At 32.6% G+C, this 12,472-nt stretch overlaps 1 protein-coding gene across 1 annotated transcript; it reads right to left on the reverse strand.

Moving 5' to 3' along the window:
- Positions 1 to 7,877: 7,877 nt before the first annotated feature.
- Positions 7,878 to 12,204, reverse strand: LOC120185224 (serine/threonine-protein kinase Nek1-like). The gene is made up of 14 exons (XM_039189512.1): positions 11,989 to 12,204; positions 11,151 to 11,264; positions 10,923 to 10,989; positions 10,598 to 10,662; positions 10,373 to 10,420; positions 10,211 to 10,256; positions 10,018 to 10,098; positions 9,824 to 9,916; positions 9,651 to 9,732; positions 9,505 to 9,554; positions 9,092 to 9,165; positions 8,962 to 9,013; positions 8,382 to 8,822; positions 7,878 to 8,262 (listed from the first exon to the last, which is right to left on the reverse strand). Exons 2-14 carry the CDS (start codon positions 11,234 to 11,236, stop codon positions 7,915 to 7,917), a joined length of 1,533 nt encoding a protein of 510 aa, XP_039045443.1. The 5' UTR covers positions 11,237 to 11,264; positions 11,989 to 12,204; the 3' UTR covers positions 7,878 to 7,914.
- Positions 12,205 to 12,472: the final 268 nt, after the last annotated feature.

Below are 12,472 nucleotides of genomic sequence, written 5' to 3' on the forward strand. Positions count from 1 at the left end.
ACGGTTAAAAAAAAAATTTCGATTAATTCGATTATAGTTAATTCAGTTCGGTTCGATTCGGTTTTAACTGAATGAACAACCAAGAAACAGTCGGGCTGAAAAAACAATTAAAAAGATAAGGGTTTTCTCAGTTAATTTGTCAGTTTTTTTGGGCTTTTTAAGAATTTTCCCCCTTTATAACATTTTATTATAATTTTAAATTCTAAAATTTAAACTCTAAATAATTAACATCATACATTTAATTCTATTTATGAAATTATTTTAATTCGACAATAGTTTTTCTTAAGTTAATAAAAAGGGTAAATTCTATGTTTAGTACTTAAAGTATTAGTTCTAATCCGTTTTAGTACTTAAACTTTTAATTTTTTAAAAACATACTTAAAGTTTATTTTTTTGTTTCATTTTAATGTATCATTCAAAATTTAAAACTAAGTTTTGATTTTTTTTTTAAAGTTTAGGTACTAGAACGTATCAAAATTGATAGTCTATGTACTAAACGCATTAAGTTTTTAACGGAAAGATATTAAAATGAAACAAAAATTAAATGTTATATATAATTTTAAAAAAATTAAAAATTTAGGTATTAATATGAATCAAAACTAATAGTTTAAGTATAATTTACCTTAGAAAAATTAATATCCCATTATTTATTTTACTATATTATTTAAGTTTTCGATGAAAGAAGACCGACACAAAAGGAGACCAAGGGGGGCCAGCGCCTCTCTCGACTGCTCTGCAAACACGAAGCGGTGCGTTTTTTCCTCGACTAAATTACCAGAAACCCCTTCACTGTTTATCGAATTTACAAAAAATGCGACTAGGGTCTTTGGAGGGTGAGTGGGTTTTGCATTACGAGGACCCTCAGGGGGGGTATGGCCTTGCTGGGCGAGTGGGTCAAGTTTGCCCCTCTGATATCCCACTTCTCATTTTTCACTATGTCTATATGTAAGAATAAGTATTTGATCAAGTCGAGTTAAGTAATAGGTCACTGAACTTTTCTTAAGCTTTTATTTAGGTTCCTCAACTTTTAAAACTTACAATACAATCCTCCAATATTTAGTTTATTTGCAATATGGTCCCTCAACATTTAGTCCATTTGCAATATGGTCCCTGACGTAACTGTTGGGAGACCATATTGCAAACGGACTAAATGTTGGGGGACTGTATTGAAAGTTTTAAAAGCTTGCGGACCTAAATGAAAGTTTTAGAAAAGTTTAGTACCATTACTATAATTTACCCTAAAATTTATATTACAATAATTCCCTAACAATCTTCTTTAAAGATACAACATTATTTTACTTGAAATGTTTGATGTAGTGACAAAATCACCATAAATAGAAGTAAATATATTTCAAGACTTTAGCAAAGTATAAAACTTAAGATAATTTACAATAATTTTATACTTTAAATAAACATTATCTTAATATTTGATAGGGATAAATATCAAAATTATAGATGAGCTTCGGTTAAATATATAAAATGATACATGATTTGAAGTTTATACAATTATATACATAAAATCCCAATTTAATTTCATAAATTATTAATATTATTATATTGATTAAAAGTATTAATACAGTTATGAATGTAATATTATTTTATGTTCATACATTGTATGCAAAAAATAATTTTATTTATCTAATATAGAAAACATATATAACTACTTTTTAAAATATATACAATTGAATAGAAATCAAAACTTTATGTGTACAAATAAAATTAATATTGGAGTTTATTATATATAATTGTATATTATTATAATTTATGTACTATATAACATATTTGAACTAAATTCATATACACTTTTAATATTTATCTCATCAATTAATATCAATACTATACTAAAGAAAAGGAGGAAATAAAATTTTACTCCTAATAAAAAAATGAACCAATAACCTAAGAAATAAGATGTCACTGAAAGCTTTTAAATACTTATCCTATACTTATAGCATTTTTAAATACACTTTTAATATTTATTTTTATTTATTTATTTTTATTAATTTTATTTTCATTTTAATTGTCTAGGTCTATTTTGGGGTCCAAATGAGCTAAGTTGGGCCTGACCCAGCCCAGAGCTCAGATTAGGGTTCCAACGTATGTTCAAACAGGCGCCGCGTAAGCCAAGGAGGTCAAGGGTCATTCACACCGGCCACCGAGATTTCCGGCCGAGGAGATCGAGACTGACCCATCCCGAAATCCCCGGCCAACTAACCACGAGCACGTTACCGTTATCATCGGAGCAGACCCCCGGTGGGGTGGGTATAAATATCCCACCACGGCCATCAGAGAGGGGAGGCCACAACATCACGAAAAAGACCACAACAGTGATCACCGAGAACCAATAAACCCACGCCAAACACAGTTTGATCAAGTTGACTTGACCCTTGTGACGATCAAATTATTTCTGAGCCGACGGCTGAGTGGGTCCCCACAAGGTGCACGTGCGCCAACCCACTTTTCCTTGGCTGCATATGAGAGCTGGCCATTGAGCTACAGACCATGACATGTGACTTTGATGTTACACTGAATTGAGGCAAATTTCCTAAGAAAAAAATATTTCGTTATAAAACAAAATTAAATTTAATATAATAAACAGAGACGAAATTGATATCAACATTTCAAAAAAATAATGTTATTATTCACAGAAGATTTTAGTTTAAGCATCTTAATCTGTTGGGTACGTGTTGTCAATAATTAAGAAAAATTGAATAAATATTATTTTATAATCATTTTGATTATTTAAAAAATAATTTCAAAATTAATAAATACTTAAAAATATTAAAAAATAAAAAGTTAAATATAATTTATCTAATTTTAAATTAATAGAATCTTAACAGATATTTAAACTAAAAACGTGCAAAACGTTAAGTCTTATTTTTTTTATCCGAGGGACCTAAAAATAATTAGTTCTAATATAATTAAAAGGATTGTTATTCTTTATAGTTTCGAGTTCTAACATAATTTCTGTAAGGATATATGAATTTTTATTATCAAATATTTAAAATTCTTTTAAATTATTACTTTATAATCGCTCTCAAAATTTTTAGGTCGTTAGTCTCATCACTTTTGTGGGTTAATTCAGCTTCAGATCCAAATAATTTAATTATTTTTGTTGTTATCCCAGTTTCAATAATTTGTCTTGATTAATCCGAACTGATCTGTATTGCACACCTGACTCTGGTGTATGTGTTTCCTAACAGAGATTTTCTGCATACATAAAGACTCGAACTCAAGATTTTTCTTAAACAATATTAAGCTGCTTACTACTCGAATCAATTTATGTTGGTAAATTTTAATTAAACTAAACTTTGATCCTCTCGTAATTTTTTAATTTTAATAATTCTTAGATTTTAAGTAATTTGTTTCTATTAGGATTCATTCTTAGTTCCGTCCTTACATAAAATTTAAGGGTAAAGTATACAAATGATCTCTCAATTATGGGGAGTTATTTTGTTAAATTTTTTTATTATTAAAAGTTAAAAATGATCACTCTACTATTCATTATGTTTTAAACTCGTTCTTTTTTGTTAAAATTTGTCCTCTAAGTTGGACGTTACGTTAATATGTTGGCTGAGATATGATAATCGTTTAAGATTATGAGATTATATTTTATTATATTTGAGTCAGCATGTTAACATACAACTCCGATTGAAGTCAATTTTTTAGCGGGAAATGACGAGTTTAGAACATAATGACTACTCAGGTGACTATTTTATAAAGTTTAATAGTTAAGGGACTCAACAAAACTCTCATAATCGAAACATCATTTTGTAACCTTTAATAGTCGAATGATTTAATAAAATAACATCATATAGTTAAAATACCATTTATGTACTTTATCCAAATTTTAAATAGGATAGGAAAAATTAAGAAAAAAACATGATTTTTTTTAAAATGATTCATTCTTAAATTTAGAAATATATATTAACAGGAGTGTAGACTACATTAACAGGAGTATAGACTATAGAGACACTCACCGCATGTGTAAAAAAATGTCATTTTTAATGGATAAATTATAAATTTAGTAATTAAACTTTATTTTCTCTCATATTTCACTTATTATACTTTAAATATTTTCAATTTCTTCATTGAATTTAACGTTAAAATGTGCTATTTAACGGTGTTGTTTTGGTGAAAATTTTGTTTTTTTAAAACGGTATCATTTTTAACGCCGTTAACTATTTAACGGTGGAGTGACTAAAGAAGGAGAGAGAGCAAAGTTAAGTGAACAAAAAAATCTAATGTATTAAGTTTAGTGAGAAATTGAAAACTTTTAAAAATTAGTGGGTAAATAAGATAGAGTAAAGTTTAATGATGAAATTTGTAATTTACTCTTTTTTAATTTTCTATAGAGAATCGGATCATGCGGTGGGTCCCTTAAAAAGACAGTCAGAAAACGTAATGTCACTGCCGCTGTTTTGTCGTCGTAATCTACATTTGCGAAATTCGAAATATTGAATTTCAAAATTCAACTCTTTTTTAATTTATTTTTTAAATACATTTGAAATTAATCAATTAAAAGTTTCCAACGAAAGGCTTTAAAAATATAAGCGGATAAAGACCTATTTTTTGTGATATTTACTTCTAAAATTTATTTTATTACGTTTTTCATAAATTATCTCTGATGACAGTCTTAATGTTTTAAGACCTTCAATGGAAGCTGATGGAAGGATTTAAGGAAAGATATTACTTTTAATTTTTTTTGTTTTTTCATACTCATTTAGTTTTTTTATGTTTTATTTTTCTATACGAACCAAGAGGTCTCGATAGTAAAAGAATTATAATTATTCATTGAGGTCTTGTGTTCTAACACCGGACTGTCTTGTAATTATCCAAATTAATAAAAATGTTTTAATTTTCTCTTTTTATAAGTTTTCTTGATTATGTTTTTAACGTTATCTGTATATTGGGGTTTAATATTGCTTTTAATATTATCTGTTATCTTTCTGAAAATTCCAGCAACAAGTGAACAAAACCTCATTTTCTTGGCTGAAAAGATTCCGAATTTCCTTTCTGCATCGTTTTTATTTTAGGGTAAAGTATAGTAATGGTCACTGAACTTTTCTTAAGCTTTTATTTAGGTCCCTCAACTTTTAAAACTTACAATACAATCCTCCAATATTTAGTCTATTTGCAATATGGTCCCTCAACATTTAGTCCATTTGCAATATGGTCCCTGACGTAACTGTTGGGGGACCATATTGCAAACGGACTAAATGTTGGTGGACTGTATTGAAAGTTTTAAAAGCTTGCGGACCTAAATGAAAGTTTTAGAAAAGTTTAGTACCATTACTATAATTTACCCTAAAATTTATATTACAATAATTCCCTAACAATCTTCTTTAAAGATACAACATTATTTTACTTGAAATGTTTGATGTAGTGACAAAATCACCATAAATAGAAGTAAATATATTTCAAGACTTTAGCAAAGTATAAAACTTAAGATAATTTACAATAATTTTATACTTTAAATAAACATTATCTTAATATTTGATAGGGATAAATATCAAAATTATAGATGAGCTTCGGTTAAATATATAAAATGATACATGATTTGAAGTTTATACAATTATATACATAAAATCCCAATTTAATTTCATAAATTATTAATATTATTATATTGATTAAAAGTATTAATACAGTTATGAATGTAATATTTTTATGTTCATACATTGTATGCAAAAAATAATTTTATTTATCTAATATAGAAAACATATAAACTACTTTTTAAAATATATACAATTGAATAGAAATCAAAACTTTATGTGTACAAATAAAATTAATATTGGAGTTTATTATATATAATTGTATATTATTATAATTTATGTACTATATAACATATTTGAACTAAATTCATATACACTTTTAATATTTATCTCATCAATTAATATCAATACTATACTAAAGAAAAGGAGGAAATAAAATTTTACTCCTAATAAAAAAATGAACCAATAACCTAAGAAATAAGATGTCACTGAAAGCTTTTAAATACTTATCCTATACTTATAGCATTTTTAAATACACTTTTATTTATTTATTTTTATTTATTTATTTTTATTAATTTTATTTTCATTTTAATTGTCTAGGTCTATTTTGGGGTCCAAATGAGCTAAGTTGGGCCTGACCCAGCCCAGAGCTCAGATTAGGGTTCCAACGTATGTTCAAACAGGCGCCGCGTAAGCCAAGGAGGTCAAGGGTCATTCACACCGGCCACCGAGATTTCCGGCCGAGGAGATCGAGACTGACCCATCCCGAAATCCCCGGCCAACTAACCACGAGCACGTTACCGTTATCATCGGAGCAGACCCCCGGTGGGGTGGGTATAAATATCCCACCACGGCCATCAGAGAGGGGAGGCCACAACATCACGAAAAAGACCACAACAGTGATCACCGAGAACCAATAAACCCACACCAAACACAGAAATATCACAACAATACAAACATTGAACCACAAAAAAACAAACCACACGACCATACCAACACAAAACCCACATAAACAACGAGCCACAAAGAACAAAGCAGTGCCAAAAACAAAGCCAACCGTACAAAAGAGCAAATCGGGGAGGTGAACGGTCGTCGGGAAACGAACGGTCTCGTGAAAAAGGTAAAGAACCCGGAGTTAGTTTCCTAGATCTACGTCGGAGGAGGCGCTTCTAGGGGATATAGGGCTCGATTTTGGTTTAGGGGCGTTGAGAGGAGCGTTTTGTGTAAGTTTCGAGTTTGTCCGGCCGCCGGTTATGGCAGCCGAAGCGATTTCTGGCGACGGCTGTGGTGGCCAGCATTCGGCTGGGGAGGGAACCGGGAGCTCTCTCGTTTGAGAGAGATGAGATTGTTGAGAGTGAAGAAAATGAACGAAAATAAGCTTGGTTATGTATATATATAGCAGGGACCATTATGCAAATAGAAGATTCTTTAATTCTCTCCGCAGTCCCTGGTAGTTTAAATCGCATTTCAATCTGGCCATCACTTGTAATTTCGTCTCTGGATTCTCAATTCATTCAAATTGGTCACCTTCTACACTTTTTATATTTTGTGAATTAACCCTCTAATTTTGTTTTTTTACAGTTTGGTTTTAGTATCAATTTCAGTGCACAAAGTCTAATTTAATTCATTCTGATCCTTTTATTTATTTACCTTATTTTGTTTTTCTAACATTTTCTAATTTCAAAATTTAACCCATTTCTTTTTATTATTTTTTTATTATTATTTCTTTCCCATATTACACTTTTCACTTTTTCCTCTTATTTTATTTACTTTTAAAAGTTAACGTTTTTAATATTCGTTCTAATTATTATTTTTTAATATTCTTTTTTATTTTTATTTTTCCCTATCTCGTTTTCTTCACCTTTTATCTTTTTTATTCTTTTATTTATTTTGACTTTAGTATTTTTAAAAATTCTTGCCATTTGATTCATATTCATTTATTTATTTATTATTTTATTCTTCCTAATTCATTACTTATTTGTTATTTTTTGTTTCTAACATCTTCGACTCATTTGTTTCAGAAATTCCAATTGATCAAAGGTAAGTGATTTGCATCGAGTTTTTAAATTTAAATTTAAATTTTAAATTTTCGCAACTAAGACAACCGACAAATTAATTGGTACCGAAAGGGCGGTTTAAGGGTGCTAACCCTTCCTTGACCGTAATCGACTCCCGAACCCGACACGTTTCTGGTACAACGCAGATCAGGTAAGATGGTATCCGACCCACCTAAATTCATTTTAAAATGGTCGGTGGCGACTCCCAACCCAATCACTCAAGTCGAAGCCCAATTCCGGGCCCAACCGAAAGACGGTTCCGACATGTCTGATGAGGTGCGGCAAGATGCCCCGGCAATTGCATTTTGATCCGAGGAAACACTTACATCATCTCCATCTGCATGGAACGAGCTGTGTTGAATTCCCTGTCATGCATCAGCGAAATTTGGCTTGCTAGACAATTGATCGCATTTATGAACTGTACATTTGTCTTTCGTGATTGAATGGTTGACAAATTGTGGCGTGCTAGAGAAGCCCCGTTCAGATTTTGGAGAAGTTTTGTTGATGGGGAAGAATGCATCTTCATATGAGGCTAACGGGAATTCAGCTATCTTATCAATTCGAGGAGCTTTGACGGAGACATCCGATGATTGTATGTGGTGAAGAATACCAGCATTAGATCTACAAGGAGGTTCTTGAACCGTAGTTCTTGTCGGCAGAGGCAAGGAAGCTCTTCGAGTTGAGGGGAGAGGTTTCTTAACTGGAGTGCGCGAAACCTGAAACGGTAAACACAATGCAACTAAAGCTAAAAACCCAGATTTCGAAACAAGAAAAATGTTATAGCTAAGAATCTCTATAAATGTGTTTTGCGAGGCGGGAACTCCATAGAATTTACCGAGTCAAGGTTTCTCAAAAGCTCTTTCTCTCTCTTGGGAGTTGCAGAAGCTTTTGTCAAAGAACATTTCGGACCCTTGGTGACACTTGAAAGTTTCGAAGTAATCAGCTTGCAAATAACAGTTCCTTCTTGGCTGCTATCAATAGACAAATCTTCTAACCTTCTATTCAGTATACCATTTGTATCATGATGTATTCCTTTGGTAGAGCAGACAGAATCTTGCTCGGCTCCTGATATGCTTGGATTTAAAGTCCTGTCGTTGGATCGATGCCTCTCCTTGTAAATGGAGAAGAGGGTATCTATGGGGTCCGAAAATCTAGTTTTCTTTATATTGGTTTCAGGCCGAAGCACAGGTAAAGTATTCCTTCTACGATTATTAATTTTATGATGAACTTTAACAACATAAGGCTGAAGGTGTGGATGCCTGAGCAGTTCCTCGGCCTGTCAAAATCGGTAGATACCTTGGATGAGAAAGATCATAAAAAACATTCTGAAACCATTTACAGATCGAACTGCATTCAGACTCGTAAATATGCTCTGCATATATTGTTAGACAGAATAGAGGAGAGCCAATACATACACTTGGCCTAAGTTTAGGATTTTTGCGCAACATGCTTTTCACAAGGCCGCGGCTGAAAAGAAATTGATGCAATAATCAGACCAACATGACTCTTCAGTAGAAAACCGAAATGCTTGTAAATGAGGCTTACAAGGCACTGGAATATTTTGTAGGAAGTGGAGAGACTATAGATCTGTTAATCTTGTTTATCAGCGCCTGCATACCCTGCTCATGAGATTAAAGATTACTCGAAAGCTCGAAAGAGAAAACAAAACATGTAACGAGAATGATTCGCTAAACATTAAACAGAGTTTCGAAATGCAGTAATGCCTCTGAATGTCAAAGCATCAATTATTTCTAACAAAGTACACTCATTAGACGGAAGCGATTGCATTTTCATATTCACCAACACAAATGAGTTACAGTTCGGTCACTACAAATAGAATAAAACATCCGAATAGCACAAGAAAAATTTACAAGATCTAAACAAACAACAGCTCGATACATTACAATCGATACACCTGCTTACGAAAGGCTGTCTAATAAAGGGTAAAAGGAACTCACAAATGCTTTAAATGCAGGCTTGAGAGAAGTCATTTCATATATACAGCACCCTGGAAAACATATATTAAGTCATATAAACACATAGAGAGAAATTATCGAGATTGACTGATAAAAACAAGCATTTTCCACTACGTGCACATGCTTACCTAATGACCAGATATCAGACTTAGAACCGTAAGGTATATCAGCCAGAAACTCGGGGCACATATAGCTCGGAGTTCCGACAACCTGAAAAAAGCATATAAAGTATTCTCCCTAATTACAATCAATAAATTCGGGTGATGATGCATGAATTCTTGAAGGTTAGTACGGTACTTACAGAGGATGCAAGATCATCTGAAGCCGAAATTTTAGCAAGTCCGAAATCGCCAAGACGTATGTCTTGATCTTTTGTCAGAAAGATATTTGAACACTGAAAAGAAAAATAAAATAAGCCACTATTAACAAAAGCTACTTCAGGCACTTTGGAAGGTGGTAACACTGTCAGCAAGAGCGGAACAGCATGTCGCTAACCTTGACGTCACGATGAAGAATGTGATTCAAGTGCAGATAGTCGAGAGCCATCAGGAGATGAACAAGCCACTTGCACAGTTTCTGAACATGCTCGGAAGATCGGAGTTACGTTTCTTCGATGAACAGTCCAAAACAAGGGAATAGGAATGCAGTAAAAAATGAACTGAAGTTAAAAGCATGGGAATAAACAAACCGCTTCGGGGAAAAGCATGCCATTCGCTTTCTTTATGGCTTCAGCCCTGTTTTATACAAAAAATCTTATTACCATTCGCCAAATTCGTGCAAGGTTCTTCAAGTTACAAATATAAATGCACTATCTCACAGATACCAGCATCAGCAAAGAAATGAAACTTACATGTCTCTGCCTTCACAATAACTTATGATAATGCAGACATAGCAACCCCGGTAACAAGGACATATGTGAACCCATGTTAGGCTGTTGATCACCGGGAAGGTTCCGATATTAATGTCATGACAATTATGACATATAATGGCGACGTATCCGCAAATAGTGTAAAAAAGGACGAGAATCGAGGCCTATCCAGCACAGTAGCTATTAAAGGGAACTAGCAAGCATACCTTTTCCACCCAGGAATCTTTGTACTCCACAATAAATGGATTGCGGATTTTAGAAATGAGCTCCATCTACACGAACAAATTGAAAGATTAGTCTATTTGATCGAACTAAACCGAGTTCATACCGATAAACTAACTGTAAGGCAGCAATTTTGGACAACTCTAGTCTTGGTCCAGCCAAACATCAACATTGTTCCATATATAAAAAAAATAGCTAAGATTATAGTTGAATATAAAGCAATCGGAATCAATCTCTTCTTTTCTAGCGAATGTTTGACTCGATGAAATACAAAAGGAATAGCAAAGATGTATGAATAAACCATACGAACCTCCTGATGAGCAGATCTTCGTGATCTATCAGTCTGGCGGGCGAGACGTATCTTTTTCAGCACATACCTTATTCGCAACCCCAAAGATGAAAGGGTAAATCAATTGCCAAAAGATGACTCAAATAATAACCATTTCTAATTGTTCTTCTACTAAGATTTCACATGAAATAAAGTTAAATATAAGCAGAGGACGGACTTGGCCGGTACAAGTCCGTCCTAGCAATCTACTTCTTCTTTTCATGCTTATGCCTCACTAGAAGAGCTGAACCGAAAGCTCCCTTCCCAATTTGCTCCAATACTTCATATTGCTCCATGTTTAAGAAAAGTACTTGAATTCCTTTACTGTATTGCACGAAAGAAAATCGAGTCAAGGCATTCGATGTTCATGAATCCTTCACAAAAGCTAGAGATGCAGTCGAATATACAGTAATTTTCAGCAAAAGGAACATGTTCAATTTGCCAAGATGTTAAATTTGAGAACGAAGAGTTTCTGTAAGCTATAAGGAAAAAAAAACAACATTGAAAGAATCAAACTTCAATGTACTACAATTCATTGCATAAGGGTCTAAAAAGGGCAAATCTAAACAATGATTAAAAAAATTCTCCAAACAACAATGTTAAAAAGCTTCAAATACATCAATTTCATGTCAGGATCTGGGGGGGAACTTTGTTTTGTACATTATCAAGTTAAATTACTAAGTTTAACCCAAACCCTGAATTGATAACTAAGCACAGAAGCCATTTTCACTTGTATTAAGCTTTATTGACAGTGAAACAGTAGGAAGAAAGTATCTGAGTGAAGCAGATGTGTAATTTAGGTACCACAAAAGCTTCACATAAAATAGGAATGAACCAACAAAAATCAATAACAAATACAGAGAAAATGCACATTATAAGTAATCTTCCTCCAAAAAGCACAGAAAAAAAATTAAAACAATCGCAGTTCATCATCAAGAAAGCAAAGAACTTTGAAAAGGGAAATGCAGCCTTTTATGAAGAAATGTGAAGGAAGAAGAAGAAAGGGAAATCTACAGATTCAGAGACAAAAGAAGGCTGATAAATGTACCTGAGTGCAATAGTGATAAAGGGTATATAAGATACTGATCCAAAGAGATCACAGGGACAAGAATAATGTGGGCTTAGACATTTGAGAAGAAGCTAAACAAATACTGTTTTAAGGTACAAAGGAGGAGGATGAGAAGAACAATGAGAAGAAACAAGTAAAGGAAGCTGCTGCCGGTTGCGGCTGTGTTGCCATTGGGTTGTTTTTAGTTTCAAGGAAGAAAATGACAAACTTAGAGAGAGAGAGAGAGAGAGAGAGAGAGAGAGAGAGAGAGAGAGAGAAATAGTAAATATATGTATGTTGATTATTGGAAACAAATAAATTAAAGTTAATGGGGAGGGAAAGAAAAAGGATGGGTCAAAATAGGAATCATATTCATGTTAACTCAAAGTAGTTGTTTGATGTTTTTGTTACTTTTATCACTGTTGTGGTGAGAAGGATAGAAACTCAAGGAACTAGGGTGTTTAAATAATCGAATTAATTCGGT

Source organism: Hibiscus syriacus, unplaced genomic scaffold (genome assembly GCF_006381635.1).
Source record: "Hibiscus syriacus cultivar Baekdansim isolate YM2019G1 unplaced genomic scaffold, ASM638163v2 tig00003973_pilon, whole genome shotgun sequence".
NCBI classification, from domain to species: domain Eukaryota; kingdom Viridiplantae; phylum Streptophyta; class Magnoliopsida; order Malvales; family Malvaceae; genus Hibiscus; species Hibiscus syriacus.

What these genes read in the sequence shown, in the direction of transcription:
- LOC120185224 (XM_039189512.1), bottom strand. Translation starts at nt 11,236, where the DNA reads ATGGAGCAATATGAAGTATTGGAGCAAATTGGGAAGGGAGCTTTCGGT. An exon ending in GAAGATCTGCTCATCAGGAG is followed by an intron (nt 10,663 to 10,922) that starts GTTCGTATGGTT and finishes TTGTTCGTGTAG; the next exon opens with ATGGAGCTCATTTCTAAAAT. An exon ending in TATTGTGAAGGCAGAGACAT is followed by an intron (nt 10,257 to 10,372) that starts GTAAGTTTCATT and finishes TGTATAAAACAG; the next exon opens with GGCTGAAGCCATAAAGAAAG.